General features: G+C 37.1%; 1 protein-coding gene across 2 annotated transcripts in view; it reads right to left on the bottom strand.

The window, feature by feature from the left end:
- Positions 1–16443: 16443 nt before the first annotated feature.
- The window catches only part of VCAN (versican), a 113943-nt gene continuing 107151 nt past the window's right edge, over positions 16444–23235 (bottom strand). For both annotated transcript variants that reach the window (XM_022593304.3, XM_022593313.3), the window contains 2 exons: positions 18570–18752; positions 16444–18423 (listed from right to left, as the gene is read on the bottom strand). In XM_022593304.3, the coding sequence (XP_022449012.2) occupies positions 18296–18423; positions 18570–18752 (311 nt within the window). In that variant the 3' untranslated portion in view covers positions 16444–18295. The remainder of the gene's footprint in view (positions 18424–18569; positions 18753–23235) is intronic.

Here is a 23235-nt window from a genome sequence, read left to right as displayed (position 1 = left end):
GGACCCCAGCCTGCTCCAGGAGACAGGGGGTAAGGCTCGCTCCGACAGGGAGACGATCTCCAGGACTCCTCCCACAGACAAAACTGCAGACAGTTTGCAGAGGCAGAGGCCTGGCTGAAACCCCGGCTGCTTTTCAATGCCTAAAAGCTCTGTAAGAAACAAGCAGCCACTGGGGAAGAATGAGGAATGAGGCTGAGGATCTCAGAGCAGAGGTCAGAGCTTTGTGCTCTGGAAATGGACAAGCTGCCCGATGCCACATTTACCAGCTGTGCGACTTCAGGCAACTTATTATCTTTTCTAAGTCTCAGATGAAATGAAAGTTATTATTTTACCACCTATCTTGAGGTAGTTGTGAGAATTAAATGAGATGATGTAGGTCAAGTGCTTCATGGAGTACTTGGCACAAGAAAAGTAGCCAGTAAGTGTTACTTATCATGTTACAGATGCAGAATCAAAGCTAAGGGACACTAAGCGGCACACAGGCCACACAGCTAAGCAATAACACCTCTGAGGTAAGAACCCAGGGTTCCTGACTCCTTAGTTCTTTCACAAAACAATAGAGAAACTAAAAAGGAGAAGCTAGGAATACTTTATTTAATTTACTTAACAAATGGTTATCATGTTTGTCCTAGGCCAGGCACTGTTCTAGGCACTTCATAAATACTAAGTCCCTTCAGCTTCATAGCAACCGATGAGGCAGACACTATTACCGTCACCATTTTATACGTGAGGTAAGTGACATACCCAAGGTCACTCACGGTCAGTGGGTGCTGCGCTGTGACTACGGGTTCTGAAGAAAATATATAAAATATGAGTACCATTTTACTTAGACCATTTCTCATTAGTTAAAACATACTGTCCTTTCTAATAAGCATTTTAATTTTCAAGACATTTAATAGACTACATGGCATGCATACATCTAAAACCCCCAGTTACCCACAACTAAAACAACCCTACAATTTCAGCCTGTGTAATATAAATTGAAAGCCAATCTAGCTAGCAGCAGTTCCACAAATTGTAAATACAGTTCTGTTAGATGGAAACTATTTTCCATAAGGCGAGCCTTACAGAATCTACAGAAAATTAGCCTCCAAATTTCTAAAATTTCCTACAAATTATTTAAAAACTAACCATAAATGTGCTAAATGTCTTAAAGCATAGAGAACATACATTAGTCTTTATCTGATGACTTTCACCTGTATGTGCCCTATGCTACCATACAGTGAGATTTCAGGGTTTGCGCCCCTATACCCTCACATACCCTAATAAAAATGACTCCGATGGCTCCAGAACAATGCACTTGGCCCAGGACAAAGCAAACTAAGGTCATCAGCCAGCAAAGAGATGGATTCTCATAACGTTGAAAGTTTGATCAAAAGATGAGCTACTGAAACCTGGTGGATTAAAGTGAAAGGGAAGAATCAAGGGTTATTCCCAAGTGCCTGGCAAGAGTTACAGGGTGGAGAGGGGTGAAAGATGCCCTGTGCTAAGATGGTGAACTCGGAAGAGGGAGGTCGGCATACAGCACAAAAATAGTTCCATTTTAGACATACTAAATTTGGAAAGCTTGTAAGGCATCCAAGTGGAGCTCTCGAGTTGGCCATTAGGTCTAAGTTATGAAGCTTAGACGTGGGGCCTGGGCTGGAACGACGAATTTTAAAGTTTCCAGCATACTATGGCAATCATCAGATTTGAATGAGATCACCTACACAGGGGACGTACAGTGAGGAGAAAAAAGCCCTTAAGACTCGTCCTATCAGAGGGCCTGGGGAACTCCATTAAAGGCTGAGTAAAGGAGAATTAAGTCAATGAAGGAGACTGAGAAAAAATGGCCACAGAGGTAGAAGGAATACCGAGTGTATGGTATGAAAGCCAAAGACAGAAAGTGGTCAACTGTGTCAAATGCTACTAAGAGGTGGAACAGGATAAGGCCTAAAAAGAATCCCCTGGAGTAGGACCATGGAAATCATTGGTGACTCTAGCCAGAGCAGTTTCAATGGGGTAGTGTGATGGAAATTATATTACAGTAAGTTGAAGCATAAAGGGGAGCCAGTTCTGGCCATGGCAGAGTATCTTGTACTGGATTAACGCTACGGCTGAGGCCATTATGAGAACTGGATAAAATATACCAAACAATTGCTTGACGCTGAAGAATCAGCAATATAGGTGCTGTAATCCTTGAGAGAAGGAAGCATAGAAGGTGAGCTCCGCGTCCCCCCTGGATTTTCCTATGAGGTAGTTTTCCACATTCAAGCATGGGGAAATAGGGCCTAAGTAGACAGTGGCCGTCTTGCAAGGGCAGGACACTCCAAAAACAGATTTCTGAGAGAGAAATTCAGAAAAGGATCCCTGCATGGGGTGGGACACAAACATTCACCCCATAACACCTGCTATGTGCACTGGGTAAGTAGAAGAGTTGAGCTTGAAGGACAGGTCTCTATGAGTCCAGAGTTTAATGACAGCTCTCTCTCCTACACCATGCTGCATCCCCCCTCAGCTAATGCCCTTCCCTCCAGAGCTAATATATTCCCTGTGCTCTATCATAAGGGAAAGCAAACTAGAGCCTGCGGCCCAAATCTAGCCCACCACTTGGTTTTGTAAATAAATGTTTTATGGAACCCGGCCGTGCATATCTGTTTACACATTATCTATTGCTGCTTTTGCACCGCCGGGGCAGAGCTGAGTATGTGCAACAGACACCATACAGCCAGCAGAGCCAAAAGTATTTCCTCTTTGCCCCTTTACAGAAAAAAGTTTGCTGACCCACATCCTAGCTCATTGCAAAAAGAAATTTGACTGTGGCAATTTATGAAGCTCTCTTTGCTACTGACTTCTTCATCAACTGGTTAAGTACCGTTGACTTATCACTCCTTAATATAAAGTAAGTGACGGTGCTGATGCTCTGGGAGGGAAGACAGTGGTTGGTGCTTGGAATCAGCTTCAGTCATAGTGACCGATGTACATAATTAATTTTAGACCTGTAGAACAAAATGGGTCTCCTGGGATAGAATCTTTTAAGAACGGGTAGGTGAGTAGACTCACATAGTATGTAGATCCACATAGTATGTAGATCCACATAGTGGATCTTGTTCCTCAGAGTAAAACCCAAAGGTCTAGCTCCCCGTTATCTCTCTGAGATAATATCTTTTCCTCCCCCTTGCTCATTCTGCTCTGTGCACACCATTCTTGCTGTTTCCTACCGACTACAGGGAATCTCCCATCTTAGAGCCTTTGTACTGACCCCTCCCTTGGAACCACTATTTCTTCTGATATCATTTTAGCCAAGGACCTCATCTCCTCCAAGTTTTTGATCAAATATTACGTTTTGCATGAGACCTACTCAGACATCGTTGACAACACATTCAGTCTGCCTGCCCCCACTCCACTTACTATTATTTTTCCCAAAGTTGCTTTCACTTTCTCTACTTTGTAATATATTCAGTTATGTTTATTTTTATTGTGTGTCTATCCCCTAATAGGGCCTAAGCTCTAAGAGGGCAGGAATTATGAAGATTTTTTGTTGTTCACTGATGTTTCCAAAATATCTAGAAGAAAGACTGAAGCATAGTTCCTGCATATCATATATTTATACACTTCTTGAATAAATGCACGTAATTCACATTTTGTTGCAGTGTCATGGAAATATTTTCAGGGCAATTTGGGTCTATCATTTGGGGACTGGTCCATGTAAGTCTGACTGAGAAAATCATTTTTCCTTTCCTTCCTTGTCATAATTGTTCCTCTCTTTCCTACCCAACAAATAGCAAGTATCTCCCAGAGATTTCTGGTGAATGAGATTTTCATAAGTAAAGTCTTCTAAACAACTCATTAACCAAAATATCAATACTTCAACAAAGCTTTTAATCCAAGTTAAAAGTTAGCCCCTAAAAGCTAGACATTGATGTCAAGCCCTTAGGGTTAACCTAGTAGTGTGGAACACTAACTTTCAATGCTATATTTACATCTAAACTCAAGTTACGTTATAAAAAATTCACTACTTGATATCCCTCATTTGTGTCAGAACTGGTTGTTCATTCTAAATTAGTTTGTTCCCTCCTTCCAGGGTATCATTATGTTCTCCATGCCTTATTTCTATTATAATAAAAATACATTAAGAGTAACCATACACAACTTCTTGGCGTCACACCAGGTCTGAATGCAGAAACTGGCACCACACATCAGAACAATTACCAACAGCAAAGTCATTTTCAAAGGTCTTTATGTGTTTCCCTTTCACTACACAAAAGATTAAACAACACAGAATTTTCTATGCTGTAATAAAATCACCCATTTTCAGCCTTTTAACTGATGGAGAAAATGTTTTGTTCAAAATGAAAATAGAAATTGTAAGTGTGAGTAGATTAATTCATATCTAATTATCCACTTCTCAGTTTGTAGAAAGGCAATCCCAGGATGTTTAAGTTGAAATATTCTGACTAGAAATCCATGTAATAGAAGCCTGATTTTTCTATAGAAAATATTTCTTATTGTTTTGAATTGTAATCCAAATTTCCAAGTATAGACCTATTGAATAAATTTCCACATCCATTCAATTTTATTATTTAAATACATCTCCAAGATGGGGAGGTGGGAACTCTTCTTACAATAAAAATCTTGGGTTGACTCTTAGAACAACTAAATTCTTGCAGATATTAACTTAGCGTGTTCCCTTTTCTAGCATTCAGATTTGAAACAACCTATCTGGTTTAGTCAAAAATAAGCAAGAATTGTTCAAAGCACCATGTAGGGTTCAGTCACATCTCAGATTATGGGTCTCCCAGAAACATCTCCTCTGGGATCTGCCCTGGCTCTTCAACCAACTAGATATGACATACAGAGATGAGCTCTAGGGAAAAAAACTAAGGAAATGCTATCAGACCCTTCTAAATTTGTATTCATAGAACTTGCATTATCATGCATGGTGTCCCAAGATGGCAGCACAGTGACTTGGGTATTAAGAACCTGGAGACAAATGGAGAAAGGATTCATGCAGAATTGCCTTTATGTAAGATGCTCTCCATTTGTAAAAGTCCATACAAAGTACAAACAACCACTAGGAGTCATAAAAATCATATACGTGCAATTGTTTAGTTCCCGCCAAGATAGAGAAATGGGGACCAGATTTGCTTTTTTTGTTTTAAACAACAACAAACAAACAGATAAGCTATAGAAAAACAATGGTTTCCAGATACTGAACAACAGGCAGCACCAGACCACAATCCTTGACAGAGGAGAAACAGGTGAGGCAACTAAAAAAAAAAAAAAAAAAAAAAAGCCTTTCCATCTGAATCTCTGACAAGTGGAAATAATTCACAAACTCCAAGCAAATATCCTCAATCATTTTTCTTTCATTTTCCAGAATATGGAAAAGCATCCCCTCATTCAACAAATAGGTACTGAGTCTCCAGTATGTTACAGTTACAAACACTGAGAGCTAGTAAGGGAGACAAGCAAGAAACAAGTAACAACGAAATTAGTAATAAAATTTCAGCTGATGAAGAGTATAAAGTAAAACATAAAATAGTAAATGCTTCATAGGGACCGAGGACAAAGCATGTGCCTGTGTAGATGTGATAATCAGGAAAGTCATTCTTAAGAGGACATTTGAGCAGAGACCTGAAAAATAAGGCGTGGAGAGCTAGAGAAAGAACATTCTAGATACAGAAAACATGACATATAAAGGCCGGGAGATGAGAATGCGAATGAGACAGAAAATATAGTGAGTGAAGGGAACCTGGCACAAAATGAGTCTAGGATGGCAGGTTAGAGTCAGAGCATGGAAAGCCTTGAGGGCCATGGAAAACCTTCGTATTTTATTCTCAATGAACCTGCTTTAAATCTAGGAAAGTTTTGAGCAGGTAAGCGACATGATTACATTTCTATAAAAAAATAACTCACCCTGGCTTATCGCAACACCAACAAAATGGCCGAAGTGGAAGCGAAGAATAAGCGGACCGTCCGCAAGTTCACCTGCCTCGGCGTGGACCTCGACCAGTTAGTTGCCGGACATCCATCCTAGGAGCAGCGGATGCAGCTACGCAGCTCCCGCCACTGAGACCTGGCCTGCGGAGGAAGCCGCACTTGCTGCTGCAGCGCCTGCGCAGGCCAGGGAGGAGGCACCGCCCACGGAGAAGCCCCAGGTGGAGAAGACTCCCCTGCTCGGAGGTGATTATCTCGCCCGAGATGCGGGGCAGCATGGTGGGTGTTAACAACGGCTAGACCTTCAGCCAGGTGGAAATCAACCCTGAGATGATCAGCTTCTACCTAGGCGAGTTCTCCATCATGTACAAGCCCGTGAAGCTCGGCTGCCTGGCATCAGGGACCCCACTCCTCCCGCCTTATCCCCCTCACGCAGCCTGTGGGCCAATAAAGACAGAGTCCCCTTAAAAAAAAAAATCACCCTGACTTCTGTTGGAGAACGGATTGTATTGGGTTAAGAGTAAATACCTAGAGACCAAATGGAAGGCAGTTTTAGGAGGAGGGCCAGAAATGATGGTGCACCAAAGTGGCAGTTCTAGACGTGGGGAGAAGTAATTGAATTCAAAATAGATGTTCCCATTTATACTACAATATATGCTACATTGCAGATGCTGTTCTTAGTACTTTCATGCAATGGCTCATTGATAACACAACTACCATATAGGGTAGGCACTATAAATATCCCCATTTTAGGAGATGAGGAAACTAAGGCACAGAGTAAAGTAACTTGTCAAATATTACAGGCTGTTAAGAGGCGAAACCTGGTTTTGACCTCAGGAATCCAGCTCTAGGACTCCTCTCTTAACCATCACAGATACTGTAGCACCTACAGGAGATAACTGCCAATCTCTCACTTCAGTCACGTGGGCTTGCTTTTGGTTTCTCAAATATGCCATGTGCTTTACTCCTTCAGGGTCGTCACATAAGATTTTCTTTCCCTGAAATGCCCTCCCCACCCCAGATTTATATTTTGCTTTCCTGGTTTTTTTCTCATCCTTCAGGCCTCCCCTCAGCTTAAATGTCACCTCCTCAGGGTGGTCTTCCCATTCCATCAAAAGTAAACACCCTCCCCCCTCTGTTATTCTTCCTCACAGTGCTCTGTTTCTTCCTTGGATGAAGTAGGAGGGAAGAACAGGGATTTGTATTTGGACCTGTTAAATGTGAGATATCTGTTAACATTCAAGTGGAGATGTAGGGTAGGCAATTGGCCATATAAATCTGGAATTCAAGGGAAATATCCGGGCTGAGTCATAAACATATATGGCCTTTACAGTCAGAAGACTGGATGAGATCAACAAGAGAAAGAGTATAAATAGAGAAGATGTGGAGGGACCAGTGAGGGAGATGCCCAAGGAGTAGAAGAAAACCAAGTTAATGTGATTCCTGGAAGTCAAGTGAATGAAGTGTTTACAGGAGGAGTTTAAATGACTGATCAACTGGATCAAATGTACCTGGCATAAAGCACAGCTGTTGTGTCTTCTGTGGCCAGAGGACCTTAGGAAAATCTTGCTTTTTTTTTTTTGTAAGGATTGGACTAGGAAGAGATTTTGTTATTTATTTATTTGTTTATTTATTTATTTATGGATTGCCAACAAGAAAGACCTGGGGTCAGAAAGGTCTGTAGTTTCTAGCTATATTTATAACTATACATATTTACACCTATGGTAAGTTTGTTTTCATAACAAAGATAAGTAGCCTTAGAGATTGCTGCTCTTGTAGAAAACTAAATACTGATGTTAGGGTTTTAAAGTTCCCACAAAGATGGTACAATGGGCTAGAAGTGGATTTTACTGCCAGTGCCCCAAGTTGCAGATAGGTGGCCGAGGAAGTCAGAGCTGTTATTTTCATAGCAGTATGGCGTAATTTGTACTGGAGAAATGCACGCTGCATGATTCTGGAGGCTTTTCTGCAATTCACAGTGGTACGTTCATCAATAGCTATTACTTTGACTGTACTTTTTGAAATCTGCCCATTTCGTCTACTCTTTTACAAGCATCATTATAAGTGATGCTCCTGCAGGATCCAAAGTGTCAGATGGACAATTTCAGAAGCAAAGACCAGGAAGGAAATTAGATAGATACATATAGAGCTAGGTATTTTATATGTACATATTTATTATATATTATGTATTATTTATATGTTACATATGTATTATATTCACTGTAGTGTGTAATATATAAACTACTGGTGATACACATCCCATTGTTCTAATGGGGCTTTTCTCCATTTAAAAAAAAAAATCAAGTGATCAAATTTTATAAGATAATAATATTCTATTTGAAACTAAAATCTGCTTTCACATTCTTTCAAAAAGAGTCACCATTTCCACTGAGGTGTGTGTTGGCAACCTCGGAGTACTAATCCAGTAAAGAAGATTAAATATTAATAGAAGTGTGGGATAGATCATTTTCTTTCTTTCTTGGATTTAGAGCTTTGTTCTGCTTTTCATTCTGAGTACATGAGGTGAATGTAGATGGGCCAAATAAAATTAGACATATTAGCATGTCATAATTAATATCAAATGATGAAAAATAATTTTTGCAGGCCAACTTGAAATGAACTTTTTTGGACCCATGCTAATTACCTGTAGTTTCAATTTTATTATGAACCAACAACTGCTGGAGATGACTTCAACTGGCTTCACTTGTGCTTTAAATAATTCGTGTTTAATAATGTATTATGCATTACACAGATATTCCTACAGAACCCAAGTTTCAATTACCTGTCACTTCAAATTACAGGCTCCCAGTAATTAGCTTCTGCCACATAACACATAATGGAACAGACCAAAGTTTATAGAAAGTGGGAGCAAATCTACTGAGCCAGTTTGGCATGAGTAGATTTCAAAATTAACCAATTTGTGTACCTTTTAATATATATCTCTGCAGGAATTAAAGACTCGTCTGATTAACCTTTCAGAGTCTCCCTTATTTGTAAGAAAAGAGATAGTGAAGATAGTGTCTGCCTCATAGAGATTACTCATTCACCTTTCGAGATAAAGGCATGTAGTTCAGTCGTCAGGATTTCATCAGTGATCTGCCTTCAAACACCTTTATATCCAGTCACAAATTATTTCTAAAAGCAGAGCCAACTAGTACATGGTATTATATTTAGAATAAAATCTGAAGCCTTTATGTGACCCATGAAGCCTTCTATCAACGGTTCTCCAACCTGAGGGTGCATTAGGATCACCCAGGGGGCTTTAGAACAGATTCTGTGAGAGCAGGGTTTGGGGAGGTGGAGAGGCTTGGGAAGGGCGGAGGGCCGCTATGGCAGGTTTGAGAACCACTGCCGCACATGATCATGTCCAGAGCTACATTGCCTGTGAACTTATTAGAAATGCAAATTATCAGGCCCTACCCTGGATCAACTGAATTGGAAACTGGGAGCTGGACACAACTATCTGTGTTTTAATAAGGACTCTGGCAGACTTTGATGCCCACTAAAGTATGAGAACCGGCGCTCCAAGCTCTTACTATTAAAAGTGTGTTTTATCTTCCAGCAAAATCAACATCACTTAGGAGCTTGTTAGAACCCCAGACCCATCTTGGACCTTCCGAAGCAGAATCTGCATTTTAACAAAGTCCCCAAATCCCAATGCCTGCTTTTTAATGACATGTTTTGTCTCTGCCTAGATTAGTACAACCTCCAAAGTCCCAGCAAGTCTTCTTCCTTTCCTAAATCCTTATCCAAAAGCACAGTATATTTTTATTACTCTCATTCTTCTGGAATTACTTAGCTAATTTTCTTCTATTCATTTTACTCGGTTACTTTTTTGTCTTCCTTATGTGTTTATTTTTTAATTCCCAAATTACTCATTTTGCCCTACATATCCTTATGCAAAGTAAAAGAATCTGTTAATTCACCTCACATCTTAAGGTAGAAGAGACTCCACGGTAAAAGTATAAGTATCGCCACGTATTACACAATGATATTACTTATAAAAAAGCCTATGTAAACAGATGTTCCCACCTTTAGTTTTAAGAAATTGTACTTCCCTTTAGTGCTCAAACGATATTTCCAAGACCACTTGTTACTTGACAAAAAATTTAAACATTTTAGCAGATTCCTTCCAACAGATGTCCCCGGCACAATGCCCAGTCCCATAAATCCACCTGGCATGTCATTCTGACCCCAGCCAGCCTTCTGGTACCAGGCACATGACTCTAGATCCCATCACGCCATCTGTACTTGGCTTTCTAAGGCTGCTGCTGATCTCTTTACCTCTCCGCTCTTCCCATAGGAGGGCTGGCCTATCCCTTAATTCTGAAAAGCTCAGTTAAGCCCTAACTTAAGAAAACTATGCTGAGGACGTGAGGAAATGTAAAGAATTCTAACACAGCTAAATAACTCAGAACTGTGCAGTTTATCAACTACTTCCAGAGTTTCAGGCCCCTCCACAGGTGGAGACCTGTTTCTCTTAATTTCAGCACATCTACTACCAGGTTGCTGAAACTAACTTCCCTCCTCGACACAGGAAGGCCCTTCTGCCAATAATTTTCCACTCCTTGGAATCAAGACCCTAGAGAAGGTAAACAGAATATTTCTCAAAGTAAAAATTTACTCTAAAAATACACCACTTTGCATGAGAAGATAACATCCACTTTATAATGCAGAGCAACTCAGCTTCTCCTTTTACCAATTCATTCCAAAGTAGGAGCTTGGTCTTAAACTTGTGTAACTTACAGACCCCCCTGGAATGGCTCCTCCAAAAACAAAGGGAGAAAAAAACTTCTCTGAAAGACAGAAGCAGACCTCTATCCAGAGAAACAAAATGGTCTGGCAGCTTTAAAACACCAGTCTCCCTTCCTTTCTCTTCCCACTTTCCCCATGTGTGGTCATAAAACTTCAAAAATATTGGGGGTTTAATCTCAGAGAAAGCTATGCACATGTAAACCTTGACACCTACTCTTTTCTTTGCTCCTTATTATAAGACAAGCATTGATTACTGAACTTGACTGTGATTTCAAGCTGAGAAGTATCACATTTAACTTTGGAAATCAAGCCAGAGAACACAGCCTTAGGACCAAGCAGTCTGCAGCGTGGCTATGTTTATGCATAGCTGAGGCAGAAAAATGGCTGGCAGTTGCAACAAGCACATGTTTAGCTTTTAGTGGCTGTAAGGAAGGACTAAAGATATAACCTCACAATAAGACGCCATGAAAGAAACCAAGAGAACCAACGTGGTCGCTTCCAGACTGTAATGTAGCATGCCCGTCCTGTGATTGATAGGAACTGGGTTACTGCCATAATTTCCCTGAAGCGCTGCATCTAAAAACACTTTGTCAGTCAGGAATCCAGTAGGAAACAGATGACACAATCAAACTGGGTAAGATGAAGAGAGTTTAACAAAAGGACTATTTAATATACAGATGGGTAGCTTAAGGAAATCACAATTTATAGTGCAGTACCCATGGACCAGTAATAGTGGAGAGCTCTTACTCCCTCAGTCCTGAAGGGTCAAGGTGAGAGAGCAGTAGAGAATAAGAGGTAGAGAGGGCTATGTCGAGATGGGTGTCAATCTCCCAGGGCACAAAGCAGGAAGAGAAGGGTAGAGAGTGTATCTGGAGGGGTAAACCCTCTGTCCCATTAAGTTAGAGAACATTTCTGGTCTTCCATTTTTACCTTGTACACAGTCGCTACAAGGGGAACCTGACTTTTCATCAGAGACTGAACAGGAAGCCAGACTGATCTAATTAGAAGAAAAAAACGAAAACTTTTAAATTATTTAAATTTAATTGTTGATTTACTTAAGATTTCTAAATCAGTTCCTCCATTCTCAAGCACATAATACCTAGACAGTTTTTTTCCCCCAAAAGCATTTTGCTATGCATGTAAAATTAATTTCATTTTGTAAACAATAGCTTCTGGAGAATTTTGAGCTGTAGAACACCAAGCTCTGATTGCACATTTGAAAAAATACTCTGTAGTAGTTTAAAAGATCATTTTGAAAGTGATGCATCTAGAGACAGTAATACTATATGAGATATTGTGGACAGCTGGGATAGAGAGAAGATGATAATATGAGAAACTTTTGGAGGTGCAATTAATAGAATTTGGTTCTTGATTGAATATGGGCATAACTTAGGAGTCCAGGATGACTCTTAGACTCCTAGTTTAAAAAAAAATGTGTAGACAATTAGTAGGATGGGTGGATAATATTTCAATTTGGGACATATAGAACTTAATGTACTGCTGAAACCCAACCAGCTGGATACATACCTTTCCCACAGAAGAAAGAGATATGGAAATTATAATGTAGGAGTGAGTTAAGGCCTATGGTTATGGTTGGAATCAGGTGAAGACGGAGAGCAGAGCAAAGAGATGACCAAAAATGGAGACTTTAGCAACAACATTTTGAGAATTCAGATCTCTTCCATCTTTAGTGCCATTGATAATCTTTCCCATCAGATAGTAAATTCCAGTGAGGAGAGGGACTTGGCCTATCTTGTTTATAACAGTATCCCCGATATCTAGCAGAGTGCTTGGCACATGGTAAGTCTCAATATACATTATTGAATGAATGATGAGTTCAATCTGGCTAATGGGCATTGGAGAGGGTCATCTGATTTAGGAACTGGAGTTATTTATAGATCAATTCACTCTGAAGGATTCTCCCATCTAGACCTCTTTTAGGGCTCCCCACTGAATTTGAAGTTCCTTTTCTTGGCTAGCTACCGTTAGGAAGTTTTATCTTTTTTGCTTCTATTATTTCTCAGTTTTTAAATTTGTCTTAATTCTTTCATTTCAAGCTTTGTTTCAGGTCTGTCTTTTAAGAAATGATTATTTTTAACCATGCCTCTTTATTCAGCTTTCCCTGTAGTGAAAGCTTTTCTCACTTTTTTCTTGTATAACCAGAGGCCCATTCAATATTGGGAAAGCAATCACCAAACATGCTCACAAGTACAGATAGATAATGTACTAAAACTCTAAAAATACTTTAAGGACTGTGTATCTTAAAGCAGTGGTCTCCAAATCAGGGTTGCTTGATCAGAACTTTGCTGATCTTAAGTGAATTTTCAATACAGGACAGGAAGTAGGAACCGGATTAGCCTTGAGCTAATTGTCCATAAGTCATGTATCATGCAAAATAAAGACTCTGGGGGTGGTGGTGTACATGGGCACACAAAAGGAAGAAATTTCCATAACTTCAACGTTTTTGATATCATCTTCTTTATACCAGTTCTCATAAACTTTAGAATCATCCTGAGTGCTTGTGAAAACCCAGGTTGCTCTCCTCATTCCCCAACATTTCTATTTCAGTACGGCAGGGCCTGAGGATTTGCATTTCTTACAAGTTCCTAGGTGATGTTAATGCTGTTGTTTCAGGAAACAAGCTTTGAAAACCGAAGGCTTTAGACTCCGACTTCATAAAAAACAACCACCATATCGAACACACCTTTCATCCATCCTGAGTCTTAGGATGCATTGACATGGGATGTAAAAATTATGAACAGAGAAAAGGACGAATCAAAATGAATGACTCTGGTGACAGTGTACAAATCAAAACCTTTTTTAAGTCAGGTGTTTACCAAAAAAATTTAAGAAGGACTTCATTGAGATGTCAACTGAAAGGTAATTGAAAGTAATTTTTGACAGACCACTATAAGATTTTTGACATATAATTCAGAAAGAAGTTTAAAAATATTGAGTAGATCTGCATAATAAAACTATCATTTCCATTTACTTATTTAAGTGAGAAAGTTTTCTCAATGTTTAAATCGGTAAGAATAAAATAGGAATAGAATTGATGCTAAGCCATGACACATTCTAGTTTTAGGTAATGTTTACTCATGGAAATGTGATTTGTGAAAAACAGCCCTAATCATCTCATTGAGATACATTTCTAATAAAATGTTACAATTTGTGTAATTAGCTTTCAAATTTTGTAAGAGTGTAATATTGCTTTGAGCAATTGTGTATCTGTGAATTACAATGATAACTTAATCCAGGAGAGGATTTTTAACTTTTATACCTTTACGTTTATGTTCATAAGACAAAATTAATTTTCCACTTGAAAGTACAAATTTTGATGTATATATGGTGATAGCTTAATCAATAGAAGACTTTCAAGCACATAAACGTATAATATTTAGATACAATTCCATGGGGGAACTGAAATAAAAAAGCAAGTCCAAAAATAAAAACATAAAATATCTGACTATTAAAAGAGTATTTTTCTTCAAGTATTTTTAAGATGGATGATAGTGGGAATCAAACTATTACAGTATTTAGAATCCACTGAAAATATTTAAGAGAGTGATGTTACGTGTTTATTTTAGAACAGCAATATTTAGAATATGCCAAAACTAAAATCCTTTACAATTGTTTTGCTTTATGATGAAAAACATTTTGGTTAACAACTTAAAATGTGATGGATACATAGTTTAACATTTTATTTTAGAGTACACACTATCAAAAAATTACTTACGACTTACTGCCTTAAGGCAATCAACTTTTAATCTTCAGCAGGGATCATTTGATGGACTCAGACAGAACTGTGAATTTAAATTCCAATGAAAACCCAGGCTTTGCCTATTCTGTAAACATCTCAACAAAAACCATTCTTGTTCTTGTTTGGCATTTTCTCTTTCTTGTCCAGCTGGGATCCAAACACTCAGAAATGAGTAATAATGGGAAAAGATTATACACTCTTGAATGACTCATTCAAAGACCTTTATAAACTTTGTATATAGACTTGTTTTAGAAAAGAATCATTTGGGTGAATTCTGGTTTGTTTAGCAAATGGGAACTGCAGCACAGTTAAAAGAAAAAAGAAAGGATGTACAAATGGTACAAAACCATCACTGCAGGACTTTTCCTTCAAAAACCACTTCCCTGCATTTGTAATACTGGGAAACATAAAAAGAAACACATTAAAAAATGTTGAAGTCATCACTGAGTCTTTAGCTTCTTGATAATAACATCTTTTGCTTTTATCTAAGATATATTTTCTCTTGGAGATTCTTTTCTTGGGAGACAGTCTTGCACAGGCATGCACAAAATCAACTCTGAACTTTTTTGAAACCTATTTTATTTTTTCTCTCCATTTTCAAACTCCACAACTTTATTTTGCATGATATATGACTCCTGCATAATTAGCTCAAGGCTAATCCAGTTCCTACTTCCTGTACTGTAATTGAAAATTCACTTAAGATCAGCAAAGTCCTACTTGCTATCACATTAAAATGATGTATTCCTCCCGATACAATCTCTCATACCTCTTTTCCATTTCAGCTACCCCATAAAACCACCTCTTCTTCCCCTGATATGCAACCTAGCTTTAGAAATGAATAGAAAACCACCTCTGGCTGACTTTGAGTAGTGCTGAGTCTCCTTAAACTTCTCACTCTGTTCCAGCATTGTGGGTAATGGAACATCCCATAGACTCTATTATTTGCACCTAGATCAGTAAAAATTTATCTGATGGATTTATAAACATCTAATAAGGGTGTATATGCACAAGTAATACAAATTCTTATATACTGCCTTGGGTAATTTCTATTTAAAGTTCTGTATAAAGATATGACAGATTGCACATTAAAAGGACAAGCTAAGCAAGGAAAAGAATCTCTTCTGTATCTATTCTTGCCTAACTTCCCATGTATTTTTGACATTCCAAGAAAGAAACCTCAAAATAATTTTCCACTCACCTTTGTCCTTTATGATATCTTCTATACAACTGCAGAATATATAATGGATTTGTTCTTCCAAATTATCAATAAAGATATTGAATAGAATGGGCTGTAAAATAACTCCCATGGGATGCATCCAGTATAAAAATCTTACATTGGCAGAGACCTGTCTAGCTCATTTACTGCTGAATCTCCAGGGCCTAGTACAGTGCCTAATACATAGTAAGTACTTAGTAATAGTGAATGAATGAAAATAAAGTGATGGATGAATATCTGGATGGATATGAACTTGGTGTTTTTGACATCTTCTGATCTTTTTTTTAGATATGATCTTCTAGCCAGTAAATTAACCTCCTAAATGTATAACAATTGAGAACATAATATTTTATGTTTTTATTGAGAGTATTATGCAGGTTCTGGAGATTACCTGCATCCACGACAAACAAACTATGTAACTTGGGACAAATGACTTGAATTCTCTATGCTTGATCCCTCATCAATCAGACATTAACAGCCTCTCTCTTAGGCTTGTTGGGAGATGATATACATAAAACACTTGGCCTGGTTAATAGGAAGAGTTCTGTAAGTGTGACCTATCACTTTTCCTATTGCATGTTTCCTTCATGTTTGAGATTAATGCCTAAGAATATATATGTAAACATTATCAGAATTACTATCTCAATTTTTGCAGGGACATTTATAATCACCTCTCTGCTAGCCATAAAATCATTTCATCCAAGCCAGCAGCTTGTACTTCATGAGAGATCTAGAATGTAAAAATGTTCGTGCACATTAGGGTTTAAAGTTGTAAATAACCAGACCAGTCACAGTATAGTAAAAGAAGGATTTTAGGTTTCTTTGGCGAAACAAAAGCAGGTATAAAAAGTTACAAAGATTTTAGATTTTCATTCACAAAAAAAAAAAAACAGTCATTCACATTTTACACTATACACGGTATAATATAAATACAGGAACGTATTATGTGCATTGTAATGAAAGAGGAAAAATTAAAACCTAATAGGCAGACACAGAGTTGTTCTGTGCTCTAGAACACCCAAAGGTGGATCACATTTAACGCAGCAACCAAGGGAACTTGCCTAAAGACAGTGTGGATGATTGTGGCTACTGGGGTTCCTTCTAAGTCAAAAGAGGTTCTGTGAAAAAGAATCCATGTTGGGTCTGCTCTTCTTCTATTTGCATTTTATTTGTTGTCTTCTCAAGATCATTCTAACTAAAATTAGGGAAAGACTCCTAAATGCTTTCTTTCCATTACAGGGTTTTCTTTAAACATTAAATTAAGTGGATAATGATTCAGAGTCATCTTCAGCAGTCATTTTATTCAAATTAAGGGGAGAAAACAGAGTGGGAAGAGATAGGGAGAAATTTTAACACATACACTCCACCTAACAGGAAGCAACGCCCACACTAGTTCTATATATATGCTCCTTGCTTAGAATGGGCAAACATCATTTGCTGAAAGCTATACACTTTTCCACTCTTTTTATAATAAACACTTGATGCATTCTATCCATCACATTATTTCATCAGGGACAGAGTACCTAGATTATATTGTTCCAAACTGTGTGAGGGAAGTATAAAGGCTAACACTGAAAAATAACTAACATACTATGTCAATGTTCAGGTTTGGGGTAAAATAACATCCAATAAATTAAATCAGTATGGCTTACTTCATTTATTTATGTATGCTTCACAGCTGCAGCATTCATACATGAACATTCAAAACTTTATAAAAGATTAAAATGGTTATATATACAAAATTTCTTTCTTTGAATGTGTGTTGTTTTAACAAACCCCCTCCCTCCAGAGCCCTAGGTCTATATCCATTTGAAATGTTGTTGATCTGTAATCTTGCAAGTTAGTATTATAAAAAGCCATTAAAAAGGAGACCCAGTTGAGTTAATAATTAACACTTTGACCCCTAAAAAATGCTCCTAGTCATAGAAAAGTCCTCCATTCAGGCCTTTCTTGTAAGTGAAGAAAAAGGAATGCAGCAAAAAAAGAGTTCCACGTTGCAGTCTCTAGTTCCATTGGGATCCCATTAGCCAGCCAGGCTTCAGCATCACATGGAAGCCGGTTGTACCTAGGGCGGAAATGGTGCAGTGACCTACAAAACTTTGTGTTTGTTAATTGTCCAGGAAAAGCCATCCTCCATCTTGCTGACAAAGGGCAAGGGAAACCATTTCCAGCCTAAACAAACTACCAAAAGCAGCCGAACAAATGATTAAAGACCTGTAAGGCTCCATAATCATCATTAAATATGCCCGAACTCAGTGTGACTTTTTATTTTATATACAGGATTAAAATCAACATTAAATCATCTTATTTACATTGCCATTGGTGCTGAAATGGAGCTTTTTAAATAGTACAGTAGGCTGGTATACATTATAAAATGGTCTGCACTGGAGGCAAATAGAAAACTAAAGAAATTAGATAGTCTGGAAATGGTTACATTCTGCCCTTATTTTCTTTCCTTTTGTTTGCTTTCTTTTTGAATGCCAATACTTTCATTTAAAATGTTTTCGAGCACAGCAACCCAAAATGACTGGACGGTGGTCCAAAAATCCAAACCAACTGGTAATACTTCTCGAGGTGATAGGAAAGGCACAGGAAGTTAGGACTTTGGCTGAAATGATGAAAACACATGTTCGCCATTTTAGGGATCAGCGCCTTGATTCTTGCCACCTCCTGCTCCAACGGTGATCATGTTTTGATGTATTTATTGAATTGTCCTTTGCTGATGAGGAATTTTTAAAGTATTTCTTAGAATAAGTCCTTTGGTATGCAGATGCTACATGGAAGGAAAGAAAGAAAGAAAAGAAAACACAACAATATTACTTGCTCCATACCCTAAACTACCAATACCGTAGCCGTAAAATGAGGGTGTCTAGTAGTTGTTATAGCATGGTTGTCCATTCTTTCTAAAGGACCACTTACGGTTCAGGCAGGTAATTTTAGGCATAGCCCATCTTCCATTTCCTAGGCAACGGATGGTTGGAAGGTGGCGTTGAATGAAACCATCTTTGCAGTGATATCTAATCAGGGAGTTGATTTCATAACGAGGTTTCATCTTTCCAAAGGTCTTGGCATTTTCTACAACAGGGGGCTGGCCGCAAGCAACTAAAGAAAAGTAAATTGGGTTATTTCCAAATAATCTAAGTATTTCTATTGGCATGAGTTTCTCTTTTTTTTTCTCTTTCCTTCTTTATTATACCCAATCAAGCACCTTCAGCAGTCATTTAGATTAAGAAATTGAAAATTTTCAAGACAAAACTAAACAGTAAGCCTCTGGGCCTAGTTTGAATCTCAGATTCTGTATCTTGAATTGTGCTTTTTTTTTTTTTTTTTTTTAAGAACCATAGGGCATATGGTCATACATTCATCTGTCCATTTGGAGGTGCTACTTTTCTGAAAAAAATTCTAAATTAAAAGGAATTTGGAATTTCCTGTCTCATGCCACCATGTGGCTTGTTGATGTTGTCTTCACCACCATCCCGATGTTTTTATTTATTACCCACCCTCACTTCAAATAAGATTTGTAATAATTAACTATTATTGTCACTTCCCCGAAAAAAACTTACAATCTATAATAACATCATAGCTTCAAAATGTGGACAAAATATGTTCAAAATATGGACCCTTCAGTATACATAAAATATCTCCAGGTTCAGTTACGTTTATTTGCTCTTTTCTGTCTTCTGTACAGAGACAGGAAGCAAGTCAGGACATAGCATTCATGCTTCAATTTCGTAATTACCTTATAAATATAAATTTCAACTCTTAAGCAGGGTAAGTAAAGGTAAATCTTGGAATATATAACCATCATTTTTAACCCACAATAAAAAATTCTGTATATCAACAAACTTAGTGATGGTAGAAATAGTAAAAAGGAAATAGTAGTAAAAGAAACCTCACAATTTTGAAATTCAAGAAGCTGGGAAAATTGGTTCAACTGAATTTGTATTGATTTGTAACTTTATTCAATATTAGTGTACTTGTTTTAAATGATATATTTTAAAAATTAACTTTTATTAAGTGATTGTTTTTTGCTATATATCTCTAATAAAAATATAACTTAACTTCAATATAATTTCCCTAAATGACATTTCCTATCAATAGTTTACTTTAAGAATGCCATCATGAGGCCCACCTGATAAGCATGTCATATTCTCTCATGAAATAATGCAAATCTTCAATGGAAGGATGATTACCAGAAACCTTGGTACCAAGATGTTTGGATGTCAAAAGTTCACGAATATTAAATTTATTTACATATTCAAAAGGCTGTTTATAACCATATTCTTTTGAAATGACAAATGTAGGTTTAACTTAAATATTTAGTTCCTTTAATTTACTTCTGCCTGACAAAACAGCTTAGAATGTATTGACCCATAGAAAACAAAACTGTCTTTAATGAAACACAATCCAAGCATATATTTTCGTTCACATAAGAAATTGTCACTCAGATAGACATAACCTAAAAATAGATTATAAAGTCCTACTATCTATAACTAAGAAATTAGAAACATTTGTGTATGTATTTGATTTTTACAAATTCCTAGAAGATAAACTGAGATTTCTATAATAATATGTCATTTTCAATTAATAATCTACACTATGTATATAGTTCAATGAAAACCCGCATCTGGATATCTACACTTCTTTTATTGTAATATGGAAAGTCTATACTAGGGTCCAGATACTAGCAAGTATCAGATAGAATGAGATGGAAGTGATACGGAAGGTTAAAAATTATCAATTAGATAACTCATTATACTTGATTCTGACTAATTAAAAGTTGTCTTTAAATTTGAGAGGAAAGCAATATACAGCTTTCTTCCAAAACTATAAATGAAGACTTATTATAAAGTTAAAATAATTCAGGGAGTGTGGTACTGGCAAGGACAGGCAAACAGACCAGAAATAGATCCACATATATATGCTTGATATTTGACGGAAGCAACATGGCAGAGCAGTGGGGAAAAGGTAGTTTTTTCACTTGGACAATTGGGTATTCATATGGAAAAAAATATGTATTTGGTTCCCTACCTCAGAGAATCCATGGGAGATCAATTCTAGATGGTTTAAATATATAAATGTAAAAGACAAACTATAAAACATTTAAAAACAACATAGGATAGCTTTCTGACCTTAGGATAGGTAAAGATTTCTTAAGACACAAAAAGGTTTAAACCATAAAGGAAAATTCAAGAAAATGAAGAACTCTGTTCATTAAAAAATGCCATGGGGAAAGACAAGCTACAAACTGGGAGTAGATATTTGCAACATATAATTGTCAAGGGATTAATAACCAGGACATTTAAAAAAACTCACACAAATCAATATATAAAAGAGAAGCAATCAAGTTTTAAAAATACACAATAGACATGAATAGAAACCTTACAAAAGAAAAGCTATAAATAAAAGTATATGAAAAGATATCCAGGGAGAAGTATCCAAGACAACGCAAATTAAATCACAAGAGATAACATTTTATACCCACCAGATTGGCAAAAATTTCAAAGTCCATTAATATCAAATGTTGGAGAAGATGTGGAGTAATGGGACCTTTCACACATTGCTGGTGGGAGTGACAATTGGTACAACCACTTTGGAAAATAATTTGGCATTTTCTAGTGAATTTGATAGTACATGTATCCTATGACTCTGCACTTCACTCCTGGAAAAACACCCTATGGAAACTTGCAGAGATCTACCACAAACAAGTTCAAGAATATTCGTAGAAACATTGTTTATAATAGTGAAAACACTGAATGTAACCCAAATGTCCACTGGCAGGAGAACTGATAAATAAGATGTTATATAGTCATATACTGTAATACTACACAGCAGCCAAAATGAAGAAATACAGCTACATGCATCAACATGGATAAATCTCACAAACATAATGCTGAACAAAAAAAGCAATGCACAAAATACAAACAGTATGATTCTACTTAAAGTTCAAAAGTGTACAAAACTAAACAATTTGTTTACAGATACAAGCATATGTGATAATTCTAAAGAGAAAAGAAAGGGAATTAAGTCATTATCTATGGCTGGATTGGGGAAGTAAATGGATGGGATTGGAAGGAACCTGCAGGATGCCCCAAAGATGTGTAGATAGTATGCAACGAGGTGGTGTTTTTTTTTTTTAAAAAAAGTCTTTTATATATAATATAATCCTCCTCTGCAAGTATTTAATTAAAACAACCTAGGTCTGTATGTTTAAAGATGTCTAAAATATCTGAAAGGAAAAATAAGTGTCATTTATAAAAGTCTTCAGACATTTATAAAATTCGTAACATTCCCCAGAGTACTGATTAACAAAGAATTAAGTCTACACAAATAAAAATCAGACAATAGGGAGATAAAATATATGAATCATTTTGTTTTGTTTTATTTTTCTCCTTTAATGAGGTAGACCTAATGTTTTGTAAATCTTTCCCCATTGGTAAATGTCTACCATGATGTTACTTTTGTGAATCCTTTTTAGATAAGGCAGTGGTTCTCAACCTGGGGCAGTTTTCCTCCTCTCCCTCCTTTCCCAGGGATAGTTGGTGATGGCTAGAGACATGGATGGTTGTCACAAAGCAAAGGAGGATGTGGAGTGGAGGAGAATGTTACTGGCATTCAGTGCATAGAGGGCAGAGATGATGCTAAACATTCTGCAATGCACAGGACAGCCCCAACAAGTAAGAACTGTCTGGACTAAAACGTTAATAGTGCTGCTGCTAATAAACCCTGGCATAGGAAAAAGCAACACGGGAAATAAAAGAATGTTTGGATCACAAAATGAAAAGCATGACTCCAGGGAACATTTGGAGATCTAAGAGGGCAAACATGACATTTGGATAAAGACAAACAGTTCTTTAAAGACTTCTTACACTAGAAACAGGGAAAAGAGCAAATAACTTGATTTGCTGTTTTCACAAGTTCCATCGCGTAAGTGCGGAAGTAACGTACATAGTCAGGAAAGCTGCTCACACATGAAAGATATTCAGAATAAATTCTGCTTTAGACAAGAGAATGGCAGAGTATAGTAGTCATGGATAACAGCTGAGTTTCATCTCAGCTTTGTGTATCTTACTGTTCTCTTTCTTTTGATAGAATTTCTCTAGTGGTGTTTGTCTTTCCTAAAATATCTATAGAGTGTATTTTTAGTTTTATTATTTTTATACTCAAAAATAAGTCAAATGGATTTTGCATTTTGCATTTGTACTTTGTATGTTTAATTGAGGTGGGTAAAATCTGGGTATAGAGATTAAATACTCATGTTCTAACACCATTATCAATTGCAAATAGGTTTATAAATTTTTATGGAATTCCTATTTTTTAAAGGAAGAAGTCTATACAGTGCGCCTTAGAATTCAAACCTATTGGTCAATGATAAACACTTTCAAAAATCAGCTTTCTTAATTTTATCTGTTTAATATCAACTAAGCAATTCTCATTATATTATTAACTTATAAACATATTATAAATGTTTTTATTGTATCATATTTTGAAGGTATTCAACAATAGATATAGGGATGGCATTTTTGTTCTATGGTTTATGTGTACAGATGGAGCTTCTAAGGGAATGAGTGAAAAACTCAAATGT

Source organism: Delphinapterus leucas, chromosome 3 (genome assembly GCF_059928025.1).
Source record: "Delphinapterus leucas isolate spDelLeu-1000000601 "Yukka" chromosome 3, BTC_Dleu_Yukka2, whole genome shotgun sequence".
Classification (NCBI taxonomy): domain Eukaryota; kingdom Metazoa; phylum Chordata; class Mammalia; order Artiodactyla; family Monodontidae; genus Delphinapterus; species Delphinapterus leucas.
Note: the sequence above shows the minus strand (reverse complement) of the source record. Positions and strands in the feature narration are given on the sequence as shown.